This window comes from Tachysurus vachellii, chromosome 20, assembly GCF_030014155.1.
Source record: "Tachysurus vachellii isolate PV-2020 chromosome 20, HZAU_Pvac_v1, whole genome shotgun sequence".
Classification (NCBI taxonomy): domain Eukaryota; kingdom Metazoa; phylum Chordata; class Actinopteri; order Siluriformes; family Bagridae; genus Tachysurus; species Tachysurus vachellii.
The window spans coordinates 14,982,962-15,009,900 of record NC_083479.1 but is presented as its reverse complement, the minus strand read 5'-3'; the positions used below and the strand labels follow the sequence as shown (position 1 = coordinate 15,009,900).

At 36.8% G+C, this 26,939-nt stretch overlaps 1 protein-coding gene across 4 annotated transcripts in view; it reads left to right on the top strand.

Moving 5' to 3' along the window:
• Window positions 1-6,283: 6,283 nt before the first annotated feature.
• LOC132863722 (A-kinase anchor protein 2) overlaps window positions 6,284-26,939 on the top strand; it is a 75,059-nt gene continuing 54,403 nt past the window's right edge. For 2 of the 4 annotated variants that reach the window (XM_060896681.1, XM_060896678.1), the window contains exons 1-3: window positions 6,302-6,339; window positions 14,606-14,651; window positions 26,467-26,547. In XM_060896681.1, the coding sequence (XP_060752664.1) occupies window positions 6,317-6,339; window positions 14,606-14,651; window positions 26,467-26,547 (150 nt within the window). In that variant the 5' untranslated portion in view covers window positions 6,302-6,316. Of the gene's footprint in view, window positions 6,340-14,377; window positions 14,479-14,605; window positions 14,652-26,466; window positions 26,548-26,939 lie in introns of those variants that run through there. The other 2 variants (XM_060896680.1, XM_060896679.1) reach the window with 2 other exon arrangements.

Below are 26,939 nucleotides of genomic sequence, written 5' to 3'. Positions count from 1 at the left end.
CGGCTTCTAGTTACTACTCACACAGAAGTTCTAGTAGATGACGGAACTAGAAAATCCATCATTTGCCCACAGCAGAATAATAAACCCACACAATAATGGTTTCAGAAAGCTCTTAGACTTAAATTGTTATAGAAATTAATGGTAATTAATCAGAATAATTCATCTGAGACTACTTCACCTATTCAGTCTTGCATGCTTCCAAACACACTGAAGCCCAAGAGCTTTCATCCTTTTCTTTTGCTAGGAGTGAGTGTAGCCATTGTTTTGAGACATAAATGTAATGCAGTCTAGGAGCTTGTAAATGACATTAAAGTCTATCATGTACCATAAAGTACAGCATGTACCTTATCGTATATGTTGCATATATGCATGCATATATGTTTGATTAATTTGAATACGAAAAATTGTTACAACAATATTATATTATCATACTGCTTGTGTATTTTATCATGTTGACATACTAGCAACATAGAAGCATTGCGTTGTCACATTTTTAATAGAGAAACATAGCCATATGGTTTCTGATTCAACAACCACTGTTAAATGCCACAAAAATGAAATTGTTGTGAAATTAGACAAGATAACTGTTTCTCAATCAAAAATTCATTTTCAGTAACACTCTAAAATGTAAATAATACTTTTACATAATATTTATGTGTATAATGTTTATTTATTGAAGTGGTTAAGGTGTTTGGCTACCAATCGGAAGGTTGTGAGTTCAATCCCAGGTCCACCAAGCTGCCACTGTTGGGCCTCTGAGCAGGGCCCTTAACCCACAGTTGTATATAAATAAGATAATGTAAGGTCCTCTGGATAAGAGCGTCTGCTAAATGTAAATGTCCCAAATTAATATTAAAAGTTAATCAAATATTTGATTTCATCTGGTGCTGATATGCTAAAGTTTATGATGTCAGTCATGTTCATTCCTGACTGGCTAAAGTCTGTCTATTAATCCACTCATCATATGAGAAGCTGTTGGTCCAGGTGGGACAAAGAGAGAAGCGCAATGGTAGATAAATCTTGTGATTTTTTTATTCCTCTGCGAAACTCACCCATCCAGTGGAGCATGTGTGTTTAGGCAGGACTCCGATCTGCTATTTTAAAAGCCTGTTGTCCAAAGAGTGATAAACTTATTTTTGGACCTCCACTGAGACAAGGCTGACTCTGTGAGAACCCTGAGACATCTACAGATCTATCGGCTCCAGTTGGACTCTGTGATACTTGTATATTTGTAACCACACCATCTAGTGTCACCCATATGAGGATGGGTTCCCCTTGAGTCTGGTTCCTCTCAAGGTTTCTTCCTTTACCAATCTAAGGGAGTTTTTCCTTGCCACTGTTGCCTGAGCCCTCAGGCTTGCTCATTGGGGACAAATACACATACACACATACATACATACATACACACTGTGAACTGTATATATCTTGAATTTTTATTATATTAATTCTTTATACTTCTCCTCATGTTTATCTTTTGTTTTATGTTTATGTTCTGTAAAGCTGCTTTGTGACAATGTCCATTGTAAAAAGCGCTATACAAATAAACTTGAATTGAATTGAATTGAATTGAACTTACAGTCAGTTAAAACAGAAATAACACAAACACCTAACAGACACTGACTGACACACTGGCTTTGCATTAGCTTTATGTCTGTTTCATGCAGGCTGCTGTTCAGAAACTATTTGAAGTTAATGAACAAACAGTGAGATACTAAATTGATAAAAATCTAAATTACTAAATTGATATTTCATCGTTTAATTTTTTTTTTTTTTTTTAATTTACCAAGAAAAAATAACATTTAAACATTGCCTTGGACTTTTAAGTAGGGCTTAGGGCTTACACTAGGCTTCGTGTGTAGTCTTTAAGCATCACCTATTCGTAAAAATAACCATTTCTTAATGTGTATGATGAGATATCCTGCTGGTAATTCAGTGAACCACAATATTCTCAGATCAAAATTACATAAATAACATGCATTACCTAAATGTAGCATTATATACCTATTTATGCAATGTTTTTTTTTTTTTTTTAAGATTTCTTGATTGTTTGCTTTTGCATCACTTCTAAAGAATGCATGATGTACATTATATATGCATACATAGTCTTAGTTAACATGTGCAAAATGCAACAATTAATTCCCACACGTCCACAAGATGGAGACACTGTACTACAGGACCAGTGTGTGAGGCTCTGTAAAAGCAGTGAGCAGCTGAGATGTGAGACAAAGTGCAAATATGTTTGAATAATAAATGAGCTTTTGATGGTAAATTATATGAGCGATACGTTTTGTTCAAGCCTTCATGTTGTTTGTCATTTCACAGTAAGGTGAATATGGTCACACTCAGCCTCATTTGATCCTGGACATCAGTTCAACTTAAGGAGTCTCAGTTAAGGTGACAGCAGACCCACTGCCCTCGAACTACTTAAACAAATAAAAAGCTGCTTACACTCAGAGGCAGAATTCCCCACAGGGAGAAAAACAATGCTAACATTATATATGACAGTGATATTTGATAGCTTTATTTCACAATTTGCCTGCAACGGCTGATCATGGAACATCAAGGAATCTACAATTAAGTCTGTATTATAACTGCTCCTTCTGTGTGTGTGTGTGGGTGTGTGTGTGTGTAGGAATGTACAACCTGTAGGAATGCAGAAGGTCATGTAGGACTCCGGCTCTCATGATCATCGGCTTATCAACAGACCTGTGAGTAGCTGCTACTTCAGCTCCTGCTTTGTTTGGCCTGCCCACAATTTCACTTATCTCTGGCATGCGTCTCTGTCTCTCTTTCAGGTGTGTAATTAATCAGCTACCATTCCCTTGGTAAAAGTACTTTCTCTTCATACAGTCAGATTAAATAACTACATTTTTTAACTTCATGTGATTAATTTAAAGGAAAGCCACTCATATGGTATTTCTTTTTCCAAACCCAGCCCTTGCACTGTGGTTTACAAACGGATATGATAGAATTAGGCTGAATAAAGTTGATACATTACACTAACGTACTGTAAGCGTGTGTAATTAGAAAATAATCAGATTCAGGCTCGTGTCAGGGCTCTGCTCCACACATCACTCTTTCTCTTTATTGATTATTATATTGTATTTTTCCTCTATTCATAATGATACCAACTATTGCATTAGAAAAGATTTATCAATAAAATATTAATTGACAAAAACTGGTATAAAACAAATTGCTTGTTATACTGAACAACACTGCTGAATTATTTCAGATTCCACTGATAACAAAATGCTGATTTTCAATAAATAAATAAATAAATAAATAAATAAATAAGACAGGATTAGTTTCTCAATCAAAAATTAATTTTCAGTGTGACACTCTAAAATGTAAATAATACTTTTACATAATATTTAGGTGTATAAAGTTTCTTTACTTCATGTTATATTCACGTTTTCCTTTTTTCTTCTTCTTTTTTTTAATTAACAGGGGAAAGGGTGCCAAAATTCTGTAAACATTTTCCAATAAAGGGTCTCTAATCAAATTTGCAACTGCAATTGCAATGAGACATGGTCAAGCCTTCCCCAACCTCTTTTCCAAACTTTATTTGCAAAAACTATGTCTGTATGTTTTATCATTTTTATTTATTTTTTTTTTTCAAGAGATCATTAACCATGTTACAGAAAGAAGCAACACTAATTTTAGGACTAGAAAAATGAGAATGAATCCTAGAATGAAGAAATTAGCCAGATATGGCAAACATCTTCATCTAAAAAGGCAACATTGGGAATGACAGTTTAGCTAAGGTATCACTTCAATTGTATTATTATTATTATTATTATTATTATTATTATTATTATTATTATTATTATTACATCTAAGCTTAGTTTACACATTACTGACAGCATCTTGGACTGTATATTACAGCAGAAAATATAATCAGAGTTTTATTGGCTTAAAAATATTTTGATTTGGCAGAACGATATGACACTTAAAAATATTACACCTTACACTTCTTTTTTTAAACTAGCCAGTGATTATGTTTGACTCATACAACACAGCAGCAGCTTAAGGAACAGCAAGCACTTGGAAAAGACTTACTCTTACATTCCAGACAGTATGATAACTTCCTCCTAAATGGCTATCTTAATCTCAGACGTGTGATAGACTGACACACAGGCATGCACACACAAAGCCTTGGCATTTAAGCTAAATGCGCCTTTGGGTTTGTCCTCTAAGAGCGGTACACCAAGTCAAGTCAAGAAGATTTTATTATCATTTACACAGTGTACAGTACACAGTGAAATGACACTTGCTCAGCCAAATGCCATAAATGTAAAATGTAAGATGAAACAACATTTGGTGCTACATAAAGACACAAAGCTATATAAAAGAACACAGGACTAGGGCTAAAGAGAAAAAGAATAACTAACCTATTGACATACTGTAAGTGCATTTGTGCAATCTTGTGTTAAACATAAAGAAAATAGATAGGTAAAGCAATATACAAAGCAAAACAATATCATATTAATCATATGAATTTTAGGAGTTTTTAACAGACTTTTAAAACTTCATTCATTCATCTTCTACCGCTTATCCGAACTACCTCGGGTGACGGGGAGCCTGTGCCTATCTCAGGCGTCATCGGGCATCAAGGCAGGATTCACCCTGGACGGAGTGCCAACCCATCGCAGGGCACACACACACTCATTCACTCACGCAATCACACACTACGGACAATCTTCCAGAGATGCCAATCAACCTACCATGCATGTCTTTGGACCGGGGGAGGAAACCGGCGTACCCGGAGGAAACCCCCGAGGCACGGGGAGAACATGCAAACTCCACACACACAAGGTGGAGGCGGGAATCGAACCCCGACCCTAGAGGTGTGAGGCGAACGTGCTAACCACTAAGCCACCGTGCCCCCCTACTTTTAAAACTTAAAGGATCTAATGTTTTCAAGCCTTTATATAGTCAAAGTTTGTTTTATTTCTTCTATAAAGCTGGACAAATGTGGCTTATAAGGCTTTAGATGCAAGCCATTGCTAGGTTTTCAAAAGCAGTTTTGGGGTTAAACCTTCGGAGAGGATATTATGTATCTGACATTAGGACAGGCTATCTCTCTAGCTATCTATCTATCTATCTAGAAATCTATCTATCTATCTAGAAATCTAGAAATCTAATGTTTATTCAGCCTGCACATACTGACCATGTCATTTGTTCTTGCATTAATCTGGAGTTCAGGAAGCTGAATTAAAGTAGCATGGGACAGCTGGATCTCTGCCCTCACACTCAGCTGTCATGTGTTTCAATAAATCACAATGCACACACAGACCTGCAGTGTGTTGCTGCTCTTACAACTCTACCAAACTACGGTGACATACATGTCAGTGCTTACAGTATACATGACTATACAAAGTTTCAAATGAATTTTTGAATTTCAAATGAACATTTTATTGGTCACAAACACAACGTACACAGTACGACATGCAGCGAGAGAATGGAATTACAATAAAATAGAAGTTAAGTTTACAGATAGGAATGGGGAAAAATATAGAAAGTACAATATAAACACAGATGCAGTATGACTGACATGATATGAATATGAGTAGGATGAAATCTGTTTGTAAAGCAGCGCTTATTTTTTTTACAATAAAATTAGAATATTTAAGAATAGAAAGCATGCAATTGGAAGGTAGTTCTTTTATTCTAACGTAGATATCTGTTAATAAGAGGTATCATCCTTCTCTGTGTATGAGAGATTTTCTTTAACCAGCTTGACCTAAGAGTCCTGACACTGACATCACCAGTTTAAATGTCTCAGGTGAAAGTTTTAGGCAGCAACATATTAGATTCAGAGCTATGAAATCACTCTTATGAATAAATTAATGATAGCATAACATTTTTAAATCTACTTATGAGGCAAACCCCTAAATCCATAAAGTAAACGGTTATGAGAGCAGTTGGACTGTATTCTGTCTCATTATCTCAAGCTTTATGGTATCCTGTATTTGAATATGTGTGTGAATGCGTGTAATAAACTAATGTACTGTATTCTGCAACATGGTTTTCATTCTATATTTCATAGGATGGTAAATGTTAGTGTATTGTCTATAGTAATAAATGTAGACCCCTCCCTCCTTTACTCCACGTTCTCTCTCTCTCTTGCTGCAGGCGAGTCGGAGGAGATGCTCACCACTCGCTGCCACCCAAAGCCTGACTGATTCTGCAGGAAGGACAGGCGGTCTCTCGGTCTTCCAATATATGACAGAGCCAAAGAAAAAAGATTGAAAGACAAGACAACACGAGACATCGATAGAGAGGGGAAGGGACAGCCATAAGGGGCACAGCCCTTATGAGGAAAGCCCCGGCTTCTGAGTGAGTATTTCCATTTTCCCGTTTCCTTCCTCTAGAGGGTTGGACATGATGGTGGGGTTGCCATAGCAACAGCAGCCGGGGCAACTGTAGGATGGTGATGTGATGTGCTGGCTTCTGTATGTTGCCGTGGCTTCCTGTATGTGAATGTCTGTGTATGTATGTGTCTGTGTGTGCATGTAAGAAACATGAATATGACACTGGAGTTATCTGAGACACGCACTGCATTTATACAGAAAGAGACAGAAAGCTATGATGACCAGAAGGTACTCTTGTACTTCTACTCTAGGAGGTTATAATGGGGCGTTGTCTCCATTCAGCTGACTGATCCATGCTTGTGTAATGGAAGCATATCGGGATTCAGTTAGCAGAAACATTTCAGAGTGTGGTTAAGACTAGAAGGTATATAGCACATTATGTACAGTATACACACACCCTACTCTATGTAGTAGACATCAGAGACAGATCAATGTGCATAGCATTACTGAAAAAGCATACAGCTTATTCAGCTTTTCCTCTCCAGATGGTCAATATCATTATAAAATATTTTGTCTATGTCATTTATTTATCTTCTTATCTTCTTTGTTCTTTACAATCTCAACGTAATTAATAACGTGAATTAAAATAATATATCTTGGTTTAGCAAAACATCCCATTGCTTATTAATGTCATTGAAAAACATCTTTTGGGACAGTGGGACGTATTTTAGAAGTCAAATGAAATACTATTATACCTCAGCACTGTTCAGTTCAGAAGGTGTTGATTAATTGTCTATAACAGCAGCTTTGGCTATAATTCATATTACAGGTTCCTGTTATTGCACATATAGTGCTCATTTATAAATACTTGCAAAATGAAAGCCAAATTATAATAATAAATTATGTTAAGAGTTATATTTAATATTATAATATTAAGAGTTTTCTTTCAAATCATGTTTTTTTTTGTTATTGTCGTTCATTTGTTTTTAATCTTGTTAAGAGCTAGCATGACTTGTAAACATTATAAATTGTTATATAGCATTACATTAAACAATTAAAAATGGTAAACAGCAGCAAAGTGCTATGCTATACAAGTTACAACCAATATATTAAAAATATATATGTTTAAAGAATTGCCATCAGATTCTGGCAAATCAAATTTGAAATTACTTACTCACTCATTTCTACCGCTTATCCGAACTACCTCGGGTCACGGGGAGCCTGTGCCTATCTCAGGCGTCATCGGGCATCAAGGCAGGATACACCCTGGATGGAGTGCCAACCCATCGCAGGGCACACACACTCTCATTCACTCACGCACTCACACACTAGGGACAATTTTCCGGAGATGCCAATCAACCAAGAATTTGTAAAACTTAACTAAAAAGCATAGTTTCTGCTATGTCATAACATTTCTGATGGCTACAATGGGCTTGGCTAATTCATTGGAATTCTTTTGACTCCATGACTAAGCCAACCTGTAATTTCAGTCTGTCACTCCAGCACAGCTGCTCTCCAACACGTATTAAGAGAAACCCAGTGGAGATTACGAGTACTAGAAGCTATCTGACTAGACCACTCAGAGGTCTGAGGACATCACTGTAATTTATGACTTCCCATGAAAAAGAAAACAGCTGGCCAACTTCTTCAGACTTCCTGGCCCAAACAAAGAAAAAAAAATCTGTACTAATGCTGCACTAATGCTAAAGGGATAAATAAGAATATTTTAGAAACCAGGGCTTGCGTAAAAGTTTTAGCATGAAGAGAAATTCAGACTGTCTGAAGTCTATAATTGTAAGGTATTGTATTTTAATATTATAAGGCAATTATCAACAGTTTAATGTGGAACTGAATGAACTGAATTCTGATACTAGCGGTACTTGAATTTTTTGTGATACTGTCGTCACCTCCTGGTTCTACAATTTGCAAGAAATTAAGTTTAAATTTAAGTTTAAACAGAAGCTTATAGTTAGCGGTTACAGCATTGCAGCTGTCACAATCCAGCCTTAAATTAACATGAGTCATGAGATTAGCATCAGACGAGACACAGAAAAATGTAGTCGTCTGTGAAAAGGCACTGTTTCTTTTAAGCCTATTATTTACATTAGATATAAATTAAAGTCTCTTATATACATATGAGCAGTATTTTATATGGTGTCTATCCTAGAACAGTGACTGCTCAGTGGTTATAGCTCTGTGATAAAAAAAAAATCCTGGAGCTTCTAGTTGATTTAAACTGAATGCTACCAGCAAAGCAGTAAAACAAGATGCCATGTCCAGTCTGCAGACCAGTATCTGAAATTGTATTCATATCCTACATAAGTGACACATTAACACAAGAGGAGTTATATTGCAATTAGAATGGGAGTCAATTGGAAGGTTCCCTAACACTCACCAGTCAGTATCCTAAGTCACTAATGGATTAAATAAGAAAATTCCCAGGTGGCAGCCAATTTTTTGTTTACACTGAATACAGAGACATTCAGATATGCCAAGAGCACTGAAAAGGTCCAGGGCAAATCCAACCATAAACACAGGGAGCACAAATATAGGGTTAGACAGCATGAGAGAAAGACCAGAGTTACTGTGCGTCATATTTCCTGGGTCATGTCCTCAATGTTCACTTTCTGTTAACTCTAGCATAAAGAAACACTGGTTAGAGAAAATCTATTCTTAGCCATGGATGAGAAATTGCAAAAAGAGTATGCTAATGTGTAAAACGTGTAAGCTAATGATGTCAGCTAAATATGTAAACTGTAAACTTAGATTTTAATGTATATTTTGTAAAAGATATAGTTCCTATGGCATCTGGATGAAGCAATATTTTTTGTATTAAGCAAAAGTGTTATTAGCAATAGACAGTTAAACTTAAGCTTGGGTATTAATTAAACAATTGCATGTGTGAGATTGTTTTTATACAACACTTCTATAAATTAAAAGTAACTGACATTTCAGACACAGTGGGGACAATTAATTTGTTTATTTGTGTACAGTGAACAGATTTAGATCCTCAAGAAGCTACACCCACTGATAGCTGGTCAGCTAGATGGGTCACAATGCTCACAACTCCTACCAGTTAAAAGTGCTACTGGTGAAATTAGCCTCCCTTCATCATTTTCGTCTTCATCTGATGAGTTTGCAGATTTTATGTCAGAACTACTACTAGAGTAGTCATGGTTACTGTTGCTATGGTTTCAGTGGTGTTGTTAGAAGTGGGGATGTGATAGCTTAATGGTTGAGGCATGGATTTAACAATTAGAAGGTGGTGAGTTTTACTACTTCTAAATATTCATAATGAAGGAATTGCATATGGATGTAATCTTTTTCTATATATTTTTACCTTTTGCTTGTTCAGGTGATTGTTCATTGTAGCTATTGTTTTATTTGATCTATTATATAGTTTATTATTTAACTATTTTTATCCTTTTTATAAATTCATTCTATATCATTCGATTTCTTATAACCCGGCAGTCAAAAACATTTCAATACACATTGTACTGTGTATGGTTATGAAGGTGAAGAATTTTATTTGAGATTGAATGGGAAAGAATAAAGGGAGGGATGCACAGATGAACAGAGGGAGACAAGTGTTTTGCGCTACTCTATGGAAATTATCATTTAAATCATTTAATTGGATATGGGCTACAGTAAAATCTCTCAAGATGTTCTATACATTACTTCATATAAGATAAATATTAGATCATTTATCCAGTTGTGGTTAGTTTTCCACAGTGCAAGGACTGTTAATCTGACAACTTCAAACACCCAGATACAACAAATAAATTCTCATTTGAAGCACCTTATAAAATATTCATTACAGTGTTAGTACATTTACATCTCAGTGTAGCCATCTAATAATTGCGTATCACAGAAACCACATCAGCCATTAAAATTTAACATAGACAGTCTGACCATGTCGTTGCCACTGTTTTGAAACAAAGCTTGAAAACATTGCCCCTGGCTCACTCGCAGTGTGTTGTACTTTTTATGAGTTTAAGGGCCATTCAGTGTGTGTTTATTTGGTCTCCGATTCCCAGATTTTGCACATCTGGAAGGCATCAGTCTGCCTCGCTGGCTCGTGGGATGAAGTCACTGTGCCAAAGGAACAAAGTTGCTTTTGTATCTTGATGACGTGTGGTCGGGGACTGCAAGCAGGAAGATAAATCAGCCAATCGGAATGCTTGGTTTGCAAGAGTTAAGTGAGAACGAAGGTCTTTTTTTGGCCCTGGCTTAACTTGTAAATATGTGTGGCACTAATTTGCTTTACTACAGTATAAGAAAACAAAACCCTAGTGTTTTCTACAAATAGATGAGTTAAAGCATTACACTGTAGTTCTATCAGGATAATAGACCCCGTTCCTGCTAATGCTTTCAGAATTCCATCACATGGTGTGTTAAGGTATAGTGCTGACAAGTCAGCCTACTGTACTGGGAGTTTAAGCACATACCTGGCAAAACAGGTCTGTGAAATATGTTACACAGGGGCCTTCTAAATGATTTAACTCGCTCCTGTGCAGTCGGCAGACTCAAAAGGTCTCTTAAGTGAGGATCTGGAGTGTACGGGAGCTATGTGTTTTCTGGCTTTTAACCTTTTTCCAGTTGTTACATGAATGACCAGGAATTTCCTGTCCTCACTAGTGCAATTTATTATCCACCATCCTGACAGATCTAAATGATTTTTTTTTAACTGTGTGAGCATGCAAGGGAATTCTATTACATCTATTATGGAATTAGATTATATCTAGTATGTAGAATTGGTGACAGAGCCTGCTGTGGAGAGAAAATCTATCTACTTGTCATCCACCAGAGCCAAGTACTCTTTGGCACTTTCCCATCAGGTCTAATGCTAGTTGACTGGTGCAAAACTTTGGCTGGAAGAGATGTCCCAGGATAATAATTACCCAGTGTTATTAGCGCCCCCTCTCGCTCTTGGACGATCAGCCAAATGGTTTCTGCCACTCAATTATTTATGCTACATTAAGAATTACTTTGTGGCTCTGTGAGCTTTGGATGCTCCTGACATGCTATTAACATTATTCCATCGTCTTACATTAAGTTTCTGCATTTAGTTTATACTTCTGCAATTTTTACATTTCCGTACAGAGCATTAAACATTGTCAAATAATACATGCTACAGTATAGGTATAGGTATAATCTCAATAGGTATGAGAAGTGACAGCTTCATGTGCAATATGCAGGATAATATGTGTGTGTGGCAGCTTGGATAAACTACACCAGGTTATGTTTGTAACCCGGTTCCATGAAAAGTATCAAAGCTTCAAAATATGCTATAGGGAGAAAAACATCCTATTTATTTTTTTAGACAAATTGAGTCTGTGTCATGAGGCAATTGATTTTCCTGAAACATTGGAACATGAATTACAAACACTAGACTATGAGTAAGGCTGTGTAACACAATACACAACAATGCACGCACCCAACTACGTCAAAAAGCTTGATGATGAATCCTACATAAAGCAGGATTTAATTAGCGGTGTTGATTAGTAGTAACATAGTATAGGTATGAGTGATAATTGGGTGAAACGTTGCATGGATATGAGGCATGCTATGTAGTTCATTGTTAGTTCCAGCATAATGCTACCAGTCTGATATTTAATCAGTTTTGCATGTTCTGAGGAGTTTTCCAAGTCACAACATACTTAAGCAATTGATTCCCAACATTTAGCTGAATAAAGTTTTAGTTCAAATCACATGCAAAAGTGTCACTTTTTCAAGTTTAAATATTTCATATTCACAAAAGTTGAAGTTCATGCTGTAGAATGAAGCTTTTAATTAATAAACTACAACCTCTGTTATTTGAAGCAGTTTTATCTTGTTAATAGCATCAAGTGTTTTGTTGTCCGAATGCACAAGCGGCCATTAGCATGGTAATATTTGTGGCTGGAGGATGCTACAGAGGCCACTTCTCTGTTCTTTTATAAAATGGTCAGCAGGACGATTAAACCTAGACCTGTGAATAATGCATGAGGAAAAAGGCAAGCCCATTCTTTTTTTTGCTACGGTACAAAAAAACTGCTGTAGTGCAGTACATTTGTGTTGGAATCACATCCAGTGCATTTCTAACTATTCCCACAACCTTCGCACACACACACACACACACACACACACACACACACACACACACACACACACACACACACACACACACACACACACACACACACACAGAGGCACATAGCTCAGCCTTTTCCATATAAGGACTTTTCAAATTTCTCCAGCTGAGAGCAAGGATGAAGGGAGCTGGTTGGTCCCCGTCCTGCCGTCCTCGGCTTCACAGCAACAATAGTAAAAATGGAATTCAGTGATCATTGGAAAGCTGTATCACATGATTTAAACATAGATTCAGTCATTCAACTGTTTAAGACAAGAATCAAAGGAGTCATGAGGCAGATAGATAGATAGATAGATAGATAGATAGATAGATAGATAGATAGATAGATAGATAGATAGATAGATAGATAGATAGATACTTTATTGATCCTAAAAGAAATTCAAGCATCTAGTAGCAACATACAGAAAGATACACATACCGTATGCATGACTTTCGCACCCCATGTCCCTTCACCTTCAGTGAATTAGCTTTACCATTGAATGAATATTATTCATGTTCTCTCTGGCAAGTGCCTTAGCTTAGAAACAAGGGTCTATTATTAGTAATTTACCATCATATCTCTTTGTAAATATTCATATTTTCAATAGTTCTAAATTTTAAATTCAAATACAAATGTATTTGTATAGTGCTTTTAAAAATGGATATTGTCTCAAAGCAGCGTTACAGAACAAAGTTAATATAAAGATTATTATAATACAAAAATCAAGATTAATATTAGATATATTTGTATATATATTTGTATTTATCCCCAATGAACAAGCCTGAGGTGACTGAGGTAACTTTGGTGAGGAAAAACTCCCTTAGATGGAAAAGGAAAAGGCCTTGAGAAGAACCAGACTCAAAGGGGAACACATCCTCATTTGAGTGACACTGGAGGATTGAGGTCACTGGAGGTGACACGGTGATTATAAATATACGGTTTGACAATTGTGTATTGACGAGGAGGTTGTTGTCCTCAAAGACCATACGTAGTTGGCGTCTCCTCTTAGAATGTCTGAATATTTCATGAAGCAAAGTCCAACTGGAGCTGGTAAATATCTAGATGTCTCAGGATCCTCACATGGTTGGCCTCATCTCAGTGAAGGTCCAAAATCTTCATGACACGGAAGACATGGGTAGAAAGAGGGAAGCAGTGGAGAGGAATTAGCGTAGCTCCGCATTGTTTTGTTTCATTCTGCTTTTATGCTGTCCATATTGTCTATATTCAAACTCAAATTGAATTTTTATTGATTATACACACAGCCATGCATTGTGCAGTGAAATGCTTTAGAATAAAGAGCTATGTGCTAACTAGTAAAATGTCACTAGCTGCTGTTAGCTACCTTCTACAGTATTTCCCACTGGCATACCTGCAAATCAATTTTATCATGTACTGGGCTTTTAAAGTCAATTCATATTTTTTTAATTTTATTTTAATTTCTTACCATGCTTAAAGAATTACATGTTTTTTATTTGCCTAGATTGCACTGGTTGGCTGGGTTTAAATGCAAGGAAAAAAGTTTAAGGTTATTTATAATAACCTTAATATGCATACATGACATACATGAGAGAGAGAGAGAGAGAGAGAGAGAGAGAGAGAGAGAGAGAGAGAACGATCTCCAGTGTAAGACTTCTCTTCTGCCTCCCATTAGTGTCTGTCTCTCTCTCCTACACACATAACAACACACCCTCAGCGACAGTAGCAGTTAGAAGAGGTGTGACATTCCAGTGTCCTTTCGCTCCTCCTCAGTGACAGCCCAGCTTGTCTCCTAGCAGCTCTGTCTGAAACGTCAGAAGGAGGGAAAACCGAATATCCATCCCTCCCTCCCTTCCTCCCTTTCTCCCTCCCTCCTCCCAGCTGCCCTCTCCTGCTGCACATACATGGCCCATGACTGCAAGGGAGGAAGGTGGGAGGAGAGAAAGCGAGAGAGAGAGAGAGAGAGAGAGAGAGAGAGACAGAGAAGCAATCTGGCAGGCACATGGCCAGTGAATGAGTAGAACTTGCTCTCAGCACACACAGTCTCACTGGATTTGAGCAAACGAACCAAAGCTGTGTGTGTCTCCATCTCCATCATTATCTTACTGACAACCAAACAAACACACACACACACACACACACACAAACACCCTGGAAGAGTGTACGTTACGGTTACTGAGACCTCTCCCCTTGTCTTTCCAGGATGGCTGAAGCTGAACTTCATAAGGAGAGGCTCCAGGCTCTGGCGGTAAGTTCAATAACTTTGGAACTCTATTGTGCTTTATGTTGTTCTGCTGACAAACGAGTTACTACTGTTATGGTTTTCTTCTGGAGTTTCTTAGCTCCATTAGACGTGTTGGGCTTTTATAGAACTTTTGCTTTCACACAGATTCTGGTGCAAATCGATCATTTAGCTTTAAAAAACAGAGAGCGTGATTACTGAGGACAGTTGTAGCTTAGTATGGCCGAATGGGGCTAATTTTGGTGGCAGCCACAGGACTACAGTAAACACTGGAGTGGCGAGCAACAGATGGAGAACTATTTTGGCTGCGTTGTTAGCATCTTTCCGATTCCGAGGTATATATGTTTCAAACAGAGGTGGTACTAAAGTCGACACGGGCAGGGATGTCGTGTAGGTGTTGGATGGTTGGTTGATACATTCTTCGGTCCAATTTGAAAATAATAAAAAAAAAAAAAAACAAAGGTGCATATTTCAATTTTGTTAAAGAGTAGAGTGCAAACAGACTAATGACTTTAGGATGTTGACTTCTATGCTAAAGGTTAAGTGTGGTGAGACAGAGGAAGAGCGAATAATTGAAGTTAAAAAGGGTCTGCCAAGCAGCTCAAGAGCCAAGAGAGGAGACGAGGAGACGGAGAAGGTTTTTAACTGTTTTTTTCCCCCCAACATTTAAGTAGAACAGAACAGTAGTTGTAGCAAACAGTCATCTCTGTTGGAAAAGATTAAGTTTGGGAAAAGACAAAGATATTCAATTCAAATGTTTCAGATCATTACAACGGTATGCTTAACAGTACCCAGGGAAATGAAATGTTTAAACAAGAATGTGTACAGATGGAATGAATTACCACATGCATTACCATGTATTACATGCTCATTATGTAGAAAGAAAGAAAAATAACTAGTTACTGCGTCGCTGCTGAAAATCATATAACAGTGATTGCAGCTTACATTTTACATTACAAGTTTTTAGGACATCCTTTCCAAAACACTCAGACAGACAAAGTTGCAGATGTATCAGAAGTCGTATGAGTGCCATTATCCACTCTGTTCAAAACGAATTTTTGCGTATGGTCAGCCACAACAGCATAAGAATGAACATGGCAGATTTAATTAGAAAAAAATGTAGTCGCTGGAAAAGGAAAGAAAAAACCCACACGCTTCTTTTAATGGTGCAAGGCAACAAGAGCGATTTACATTAAATCGTACTAATATCAAGCCAATCATATAACACTAGCCAATTAATTCCACTTTCCTGCATTCTGCATGCTAATCTTTCAGCTTAATTACTTATATCACTATGGAACTATGAAATTACGAGCATTTATAACTGACCGCAGACCATTCTGCCTTTTTTCATATCTCACTCAACTGCCTGCTGTGTTGAATGGTGATAAATAATTAAGAACTTTCCATATGCTTGTAGAGTGAGTGAGGGGCTCGTATTAAGTTTCTCAACAACAGCCAACAAGCTTGGCATGCTGAGTAGCCAAAAGAGTTTTACTACATACTATAAAGAGGAGCTTGAAGCTGAAAAAAGATTCAAACCATACACATCTGTATGTATACACCTAACAAAACAATACTTTATGCATTGTCTCTGACCATCTTTTGAGTTTGACTTTGGGTTTTTAAGAAAAAGAGTAAAGGATTACAGACTGTTTCTCTTACTTTCTTCATTCAGAAAGTATTTTCTCCCAGCCATGTAGTTAAGCCGATTCTCCTTCTTTTCCCATGCTCTCAAGCACACCAAGAACTGTGGGCTTCTTGAAGTTCACCAAGCAGCTAAAAGTGGTTGTGTTTCTGAAGCCAACCAGGTCTGAGGCTATATTTTTGCAGGATTTCATTTGCCAATGATTATAATTTTGCGTTTTCAGAGCCTGCTATGTGTTCGTGTATTTTTAAAGTTTTGTCCTATTGCAAGTGAGCATTACATCACATCTCTTCTTGCCACACCAAATTAGATGACTTAGTGAAACTTGTGCACTTTTCAACTTGTCATTATCACTTCTCAGGTTTCTCAAGCTATTGTGCTTTATTGGTGCCTGTATATAGATCACAGACATACATTGCATACATTCTATTGTGCAACTTTAACCCTTAGCCTGAATTCTGCAACACTCTCGGAAAGCCACAGCCAAAAACTTTGGCATAGTTTGTCCACAGAATAAGACACTGTTCTTAGTTAAACTAGCAATCTGGTGGCTTACTGGTTGCAAAGCACTTGGGTGGAGGAGGGTGTGTGGGCTGGAAAGTTAAACCGAGTCTAGTCAACACACCTGCAGCAAGCAATCAAGACATACTTATGGCATATAGATGTTCACAAGTAAACTGAAGTCTGAAGTGGCAGAGAGGTTTTGCTAGAAAGGGCAGGGCCACTATCATGAACAAGCTAAATTTAGCAGCAGCTGTGTTGGCCAGCTTGAGTAGGCTTCAGCATATTTGAAAAGGGAGCTTCATTCAGGTGGATTCAGCTTTTTTTAGGTACTGGGGTGTGAGGCCCAGCTGTCTGTTCTCCATTAGCATATTATGTGGGCGTCAGAGCAGAAGCGTCAAATTAGACTAAGCCTGAAGTCTGAAGGATAGGCTACAAAGGAAACGATGAGTACATCTGTGGTGTAGTTAAAGCCATTTGTTACCAAACTCTTTCAAAATGATTCATTCATTTATTCATTCATTCATTATCAGAAAAGTGATGATTCAAACCCTGACATTGCCACAGCTTTGGCAGGGAGTTCTACAGTGCAAAATTGGCTGTGTTTTCTGAGAAGGGGTTATGGTATTACTGTCAATCTCTGCAACAGTAGCCAAGTGGGTATCTGTGAAATTAGTGTGTGGAAAGATGTGTAGAAGGTAATAAAATAGTTTTTCCTCTATGTGTATTATGTTGCCTGTGATGCAGCATGAACAGCTTAAAATGTCTTGATATGTTGTCTTCAGAGGAATCATGTTCTAGACTTCATTCTCCCTAGATGTTTGGTGTGGTAGGAGAGAGCTGGCTGGTGGATGGGATGACCAAATTAGGGAGAAAATGTGGAACTATTTTTGTAATCATTCTAATAATTTAGTGGAAATTCCAATTACAGTTGTCTTAAAATGACTTATTGGTAATATGAGCTACATTAGTTTAAGACTCTTACCTTGATAAAATCCCAGTGGTCGCTTAGAAGTTCTATCTATCTAGTCCTGGAGCTGTGAGAGAACCACTGCTACTGTATATCTTTGAGAAAGACCCTTTAACGCACAACCATTCAGGTCAATCATACATCACTTTGAATTAAAGTGTCTGCCAGCTACTACAGTAGCTTTGGGATAAGCCTTTTCACTTCAGTTTCCCCAACAATCTGACCTTAAATCACATTTGAGGCAGCTGTTACTTTCAGAGGTGTGTTAGTTCTATGCAACGTTTTGACTCATGACTTTCTAGCTCGTGTAGTATAAGGAACTACTGTATAGAACAACTATATGATTATATCATCATGTGACCATTTATTGTGCACAAAGGAACATATCAAATGTCTTGCAAATGCAATTTTGTCCTATACATAATATGACATATAAAGCACTTATAATGATAGATAAAGCACTTATAATGATAGTTGAAGCAATTTACAGTTACTTATATATAAATGGCTGTAGTGTCTTACATAAATACATAAATGCAAATAATCTTTTAACAACTGATTATACCAGGGCACAGTATATTCCGTACAAATGTCAGCTCTCATTATCTCATTATTCCCACGCAAACGTGTGAGAGAGTATTATGCATTCCTTTTATTTCAGTTACAATTATAATTAGACACACTTTGGTAAAGCGAATAATAATAAAAGAATTTTTATGATGTTGTAATAATGCACTTAATTTGGATTATATTTTCAAATCAACACTGTTACATTACTTGTTACTACAGTTCATGATAAAATAAAAAAAGTCATTGCTATGCTCTTGCATCATTGCATGTTCATATTTTTAATGGAAATACCTTTACCTGTCAATGTGAATGTGTAAGTGATAGCTTTAATAGAATTAAATGTTACTTCTGATATGGACATTTTTTTGCCACAGGGGCAGAAAGCTTATTATAGGTTTTGATACTTGATACATTGAAGTCGATAACTGTTATTATAATGGTGTTGATACATTGCAGTGTGAGATTCTATGGACAGGCTTCCACACAGTAATGAAATGGTAAATGAGCATTTCTAAAAGAAGTAAGTAATAATTGGGGAAATAAATGATGCTGTATAACTCATCTTAATTATTAATGAGTTTTAATTATTATGAACATATCCTCACCACCTGGACACCCCATCATCACACCCATATGTATTTCTACCCAAAACTGTTGACGTAATTTTGGAAGCACACAACTGGATGGATGTTTCTGTATCCTGTAGTAATTTTTCTTCACTCGAACTAAAACTCCCAAATATTTTCCAGCATGACAACGTACCCGTGCATGTAGTGAGCTCCATAAAGACATTGTGTGCCAAATTGGAGTAGATGAACTGGAGTGTCCTGCACAGAGCCCTGACCTCAAGCCCACTGAACACCTTTGCGATGAACTGGAAGACCAACTGCACCCCAAAACATCTGTCTGATCTCACCAATGCTCTTGGAGCTCAATGAATACAAATCCCCACAGCCACACTCCAATATCCAGTAGAAAACCTTCCCAGAAGCTTAATGAAGCTTATTATTACAGCAAAGGGGAAATAAATCTGGAATAGTATGTTCAATAAACGCATATACAGTATATGTGATTGTCAGGTGTCTACATATTGCTTGAAGGTGTTCTAAATAAAGTTTCAGTCAAATTATTCCACCAGGAGTGAAATATGGCAATAAACTCAACAACACTGGTGGTTCTAGGGGGGCAGGGGGGGCCAGTGCCCCTGTGACAACAAGCTTGGACCCCCTTGTGGCCCCCCTAAATGTGGAGTGTGAAATAATTTTTATAAAACTGTTTTTTTGCGATCGTTGTTTTTTACATCCGTTATTAGACAGTGGCAATGCGGAACAGAAATGTAACCCACACATTTTCTAGAGGGAAAAATGCTTAAAGTGGAACACAACAGTATCGTAGAACATGCAATATTATAGTTGCGAATATTATAGTTGAAGACTTCAAGCAAAGAAGGAACTATAGAGCTGAGTAAAGTTGTTAATATGTTGTATTTGTATTAAATGCATTACAGAATTAATGCATATGTAAATGCATAACGTTAGATCAGCCAATCTCGACCTGGCCGTTTGTTAGTTTGTGGCAGTTTGAAAAGGGATAAAATATATGATCAACAAACTCATGGTTCTGAGTGTTTTTACTCAGTAAACAAGTTGTAACGTTACATTTTTAGACATAGTTAGTTACCTAGCAAGTAGTTATTTTCAGTAAATTAATTCATAAGCTTCTTGGTCCCCAGTGCTTTTGCTCTATACTTCTCACCAAAATGAAGAGAAATAAGAACATCATGTCGTTCTTCCAAAGAAAAGATAAGGTAGACAGTGAGACAAAGCCAGATGGTTCAGGTAATAGTTAAACCAACAAAATTTTTTTGTATATAATTGTAGTAATATCAACAAAAAGACATGACAAAGAGTAAAAATGAGGGTGGTAAAATAAATATATAAATGCATTCTCATCAGCAAATATTGGAAAACTGAAAAATACTAAGATAGACAGATGAAGTGATAAGTGCACTTAAAACTTAATTCTCAGTATTTATGTAAATGAAAACTATTTGCTGAAATGAAAAGGGTATACATACTTATTCACACATACATATATATTCAGCAAATACATTGTTGAATGATTATAAACATGGTATTTTGCCTGTTAATGCATGCAGTGCAGTGCAGAAAGTGATATGACAACAATAAGGTCTAAATGTAACTGGCCCCTCTAACAATACAACTGGCCCCAGCTTGGCCCCCCAGTTGAAATGGTCTAGAACCGCCACTGCTCAACAACTGACAAAATCAAATAAGTTGTTTAACATTACACTAGACATATATTTTTTATATTAATAAAAGTTATATATTAGTTAGTAGCTATTTCTGGCATATAAAAGATTTCTTTACTCTATTTCAAAACACTTTTCACCATTACTATTACAAAAAGCTGTTTGTTTTAAATGCGAAACTCATAATAAACAGATTTGTAATTCTCTCCTAGATTTAGCACAAATGCATGCAACCTGGATCTAATCAACCACATACCTTTCACTTGGTGGTCAGAGTATGGAACCACTCAGTAGTGAATCACCGGTGCTGCGTTTTGCCCCACTTCTAACTGGCTTGTGTGTCTATTTGAAATGTGTTGTGTTGAAGCCAAATTCTTGCTCACTGTAAGCCATTTTTGTAAAGACCTGGAGCTTAGATTTATTTCACTGCTAAGGATCATGGGACTTTTGTTAACGTGCACATAAAAATGCTACAGACCAATAAATGGTAATAAGTTGCACTCGCAACTCACATCTGGTCTCATAGCTCAGACTAAATCATTTATAATTTACTGTATATTGGAAAAGTTAACCGGGACCACTCCATTCTAATCTGATTTGAGCTGCTGTGTCTTTCTGAAATCACTCACAGTGATCAGATTTGACTTTGGTATTTATTGTGTAGTGTTGGTGAAGAAAGTGTGAGGGTTTTTTTTCCAATCTGAACGGTTATTTTGTCAGCTTATGTGGCATTTTAAGCATGTGTACTAGATACAATAAACACAATAAAGAAGTTTATTTGGTTGGTTAATCACTACAGACATCTATTATAGCTTGAGGAGATTTACTTTATGTACATGTAGATCCATGGACTCTTGGTTCAAATATTTCTGGTTCTATTTATGGCATGAAGAAAAATTTTATCACTGTTTGATTGTGAGCTCTTATTATTATTATTATATTATTATTATTATTATTATTATTATTATTATTATTATTGATGCAGCTTTTTAAGTGTGGTTAAGTAAGGAATTCATTTATACAGACTTATAATCTATCCTATATTCAGCTCCTGACATGTTTCAAGTAAATAAATCAGAGTTTAAAAAAGGCATGCCTGTGGTTTCTCTTCTTCCTTTTAGGGGGAAATGTTTGTCTGCTCCATTTTAGTCTACAGAGACAAGTGTTTGTGTCTGTATTGATAACCAGACACTATAACCTTGGCTGTTGTTATCTTCTACTCTGATAAGATGATGGACATGGAGAAGTGCTAATACCTCCATGGTTCAAATTAAAACCTGTCACAAACCACAAACGCTTGAAATAGCTAAGACAATAGTGTGCAAACTGTGAACAGCAAAATACAAAGAGGGTCTCATCATAAGCATACAACTGTTAGCAAAATCCCTCATCACAGGATGTACAACATCATTTGTTTTTGCCACTGCTTTTTTATAAGTCAGAGCTTACCTCATTTTTGCCCCATTGTGTAACGTATTATTTGTATGGACAATATTTTTTCTAGTATATTTACTGAGTTTGCCTTCTAAGGGCATTTTTTTTTAATTTGCATTTTTACACTGCTATTATTTTACAAACTTTGAAAATATGTTATGGATGTTTCAGCTAACTCAATTTGAAGTGGATTATCTACACAAAATCTACTGGATTCTAACAAATGTAATACACCAGATTTCACTGATAAACTGTGTGTAGAAAGAAATCAGCCCTAGCCTTCAGTTTATCCCATGCAGTGTATGTTTAATTTGGACTATGAGTGGAGCATGTCTTTAAGCCATTTATTACACCAAATCATGCAACATGAATGCTAAAGTTTTGCCTGTATTTCTCCTCAGAACGTGTGAGGGCTTCAGACTGTTAGTCTATACCAGCTAGACCTGATCAAAGTCACATGCTAATTGCAAAATACTGCGATACTGCAGCAATAATATAAAAGCATTCAAGCCAGTTATGGTATGGTTTGTCTTTTTCAGTACATAAGGGAGGGATGGTCATTAAAAAGGTCAGCATAGTTGCCAGTGTAGGCGCAGAATTTAACAATGACACGTCGCAAATTTCAACTCCCACGTAATGGATTGTGTCATTGCAGAATGTGTCAACTTTAGTGTGACAAACTGGCTAAATGGTCAGTTTTCTAGCACACTGGTTCCTAATAGAAGACGATCCGATTAGATGAGCTTTCATCTGAGAACTGATCCTTCATTTGTGGCATTTTGGCAGATACAGATAGGCTGACACTGAACTGGCCTTCAGACATATGCTTAGGTGTGGATTAGAGTAATGAACCTTTAATACAATCTTATACTTTTACACTCAAAAAGTCCTCAAGGGGAGCACCATTTACAGGGACCACTGACAAGAACATTGCTGACATGCTATAGGAAACTAGGGAGGGCGGATAAGATTTACACCGGCACAACACGGGTTCAGCCAGGTTGTTATCCCTTGATAGGTTTGGCTGGTCAGGATTTCGAACTACAGATTTAAGAAATCTACCTCAGACATTCTTGTCTGCCAGCACAAAAAGATGTGTTGCTGAATTACTGCAAAGCAGATGTTTTCAATCTGATCCCAGAACATGCCAGAAACAAGATGCTCTTTGTTTAGTAATTATCCACGCACCAGTCCCTGCTAATATGACTTTACTGTGAATATTACCTGCTGCCTTGCACAATCTTTTTTACCCAATTCGTTGCATTTGCAGAATTCAGTCTGGAAATTAGGCACGGATAAATCTAGGGTAACCTCATATTCTAGTACTGTGTTTCCTGACATGCTGGTTGTACCCCCAAGTCCATGATGAATACTGTGTTTTATATGCAGGGGTACAGTGTTACTCTGGCTCTGTCTGTATTTTAAGCCAATCTTCAGTATGTGTCAGCGTGCTGGGTCAGAAATAGAACCTTCAGCAGTGTTAGGTTGGGTGTGGAGGCTGCTGCCATTCCACAGTGAAATTTCACCGGCCACGTGTTGAAGAATGGACTGTTACGCTAATTATAGCCTCTTGGTGAGAGGAAAACCACGAGAGGCAGGTCGTGAATACTAATAGGTGTTTGTTGTTGGGCTGTGCTGTAAAGACTTGGTGTATATTAGGTTAAACCAAAAACGTATTATTTAGGCTTAGTCAGAGAGTAGAGTTAATGAGTGTGTGATTGTTTGTGCATGGATTTCTGTAATGGACTGGCATCCCAGCCAAGGTACTGTATATTTCCACCTCAAAGCTTCTCTTACTAGGAGGGGATCTGGATCTATTATGACCCTAACCAGTATAAAGTGGGTCATGTAGAAGAATGAGTGAATGAAAGAACACAGTGAAACCATAAAAGGTTTTACCCTAGTATATGACCTTGAGGTCCTCTTGACAATGTAAAAAGTAAAATAAATGAACATTTGTCCATTTTGAACATCTGCGTGTGTGTGTTTAACATCTGCACTCCTGACAGTCTTGGAGGAAATGCTGAAACACTTCCATGTGTTTTTCCAACTCTGAAAAGGTTTAACATCAAGGAGTCAGAGTTTATACTGTTGCTGCCAAACTGGTAATCATCAGATGGAGTGTATAACCTGAGGATTAAACAGAGCTCAGATGTGTCTGCAAGGATAGTGCAAGGATAGATTTCGCCATCAAGGAAAAAATGTGTGCATGATTAATTAATCTACAGACAGATCTAGTTTCACTTTAATGCTACAACTTCTCTGTAGAATCAACAGTGAATGTTTGTAGATGAGTGTGTGGATATGTAACCAAGCCATGATGCTTGTTCACAGGTAAATAATTACCAAGAGTAGTCAATCTAAAAAAAAAAAAAAAACGAAGGTTCTTCCATGTCCTTTCTCATGTGACATCATCCACTGAACAATGGCCTACATATAAAAAAGCCCTTTTTCAGACAACGTTTTCTTTTCACTCACATCTGGATTCCATATTAGCTCACATTCGTGAGAATACCCGAGGGATTACAAACTGCAGCTCTGTAGCTAAGGTCTGGAATGCAGCCGTGAATCGGTGTCAGCACAGCCATAGCCATTTGTTCAGATGGTAGAGAACAAGAATAGCCTACATATGGGGCAGCATGCTCCTTTGCTGGACCTTTTTTGGAATTTGAGGACAGGAAGTGAATCATGTGTGGTGTTTACTGTGGCAAAAAGCTACATCTGTTGGACATTTGATCCAGGCAACATCACAGCCCCCACAATTTCCTTTGTACACTCCATGCAACTTCTGTTTACATAAGATTATTAGTGACATTGAATTAGTATTACACAAAGCCCCATATTGTATTGGGGTATTGATGTTTAGCTTGTGTTGTATTTTGTTTTGGTCTATATACTTCAACTGTGAGCAAAAACCCAGCCTGTGGTTCCAAGAAATTTCACAAGAAAAAGTATAGAAAAAATATTGAAATATCAGTAATGCTTTTCCAAGATCAATAAATTCATTTCTGGTAAAGGAGATGAACATAGTGTTATGTTCCATAATGTGGTACAACAGAAAATTAACTTTTATCGTCTATATCTATAAAGTATATTCTTAATATACAGTCTGCCTCATTGCTTGAAAGTGATGCCATGATAATCGTGACTTTAACGTCTCTATATGCTGATGGCGTGGCTTTGTGAACGTTGGCAGGAACATTCACCTACTTAATGCTTAGAAACCTGACAAATTTAAACTAAGCTAAGAAGGTGAATTTTTCTTGCAATAATACATTAATTATAAATAGCTCCTGTTTGGTCATTTTATAAGTGATTTATGAATGAGGCTTTGTAGTGCAGTGACATGCACTGACTTCTGATTTGTGACCCAACACTGATTTTGGTTTGTTGACATGACTTTAGTCACATTCCCATAGGAAAATGAACTTTTTACATCTTAGCCTAGCAAATGAAATACGTAGTTGAAAAGGGAAATGTTTGGATTTTGAAGCCAAAGTTCCCATCGAAATCCGTCCTCCTTTTGCTCATTGGTGGCTTGAAAGGAACTGTGGGAAAAACTGCTCATATGGAAACACATGAGTCTGATCAGGCAGGATACAGTGAGTGTATAGAGCCTCTCAAAGGAGTTATTAAACCCTTGAGGATCCTCGTGAGATCGTCAACTTGTCATATATGGCTGCATGTATAATGGATGAGCTGTTTGTTGAATTTCATACATAATGAACAAACTGAATATGAACATATTATTCAGAATGATCAAATAGTGTGTTCTGACAGATACTATGGTACTACCACACACTGTGCACAGGACAGCATCTCTCCATAATGAATTATTTATCATTACTGAATGACAATGTTTAAAAAAGAAATACAGGCACTATAATAAAATATTGCTGAACGGACCCCATTTTTACTAACAGCAATGTATCCCAGCTTCATAATACATTCTGATACTGCGTCATTACATTTTGCAATGTAATAAAACCAAATACTATAGCAAATCTGATAAAACAGCATGGTGGATTTTGTTTTTAACTACAACCAATGGTTGTCTAAAAGTTTAACTTATTCAGTTGGGGAACAGTTGATGAAAGGTTCAGGAATTAAAATATAGTTCTGCAAACGGCTTTTTGTGGTCAGATTTTGTAAATGGAAAATGACTTCTTTTCCAAGCTTACATTTAATAAACAAACAAATAAATAAACAATATTCTAGCACAGAATAAACCCACCTACAGTTAATATCCACATCAAATACAGATATAAATATTTGGATCACTAAACAGATACAGATACAGATGGTGACATTCTCTTATGTTATCTGCTCTTGTCTCAATACAAGACAAATACACCTACGTCATAATATATGAAATGAAACAAATCTGCTCTATATCACAGACTCATAGCATCATTATTATTTTTAGGAGAAACGAAAAAGGCAAACCGAGATTGAGGATAAAAGAAGGCAGTTAGATGATCTTGTTCTGCAACTTCAACATCTTAAGGTAAGAAGTTTTATACTATTTATAACTATATATAACTATATATTTTTTATCTTTTTTATTTTTATTTGGATGGACTTGTCTAAAAATGAACTAACAAGCATGTTTAATGTGGTAAATGAATGAAGCAAAGTATGAAGTTGAAATAATAACATAAATCTCAAAAGGTGATTGTTAATTTTACTTGTTCCCAATTTGTTAACAATTTGAACATTGTGAGATTACTTTTGATCTCAGAGATTTCTTGTTCATGTTCTGGTGATTTGTTTATAATATACTGTAGGATGCTGTGGATATGGCAGATTTCCCACTCTATAAGGAGCACGGCTATGGTTTGAAAAGCTCTTCTCTAGGAATGCGTAATGTTTTATCAGATAGACAGCCGTTTGCCTTAA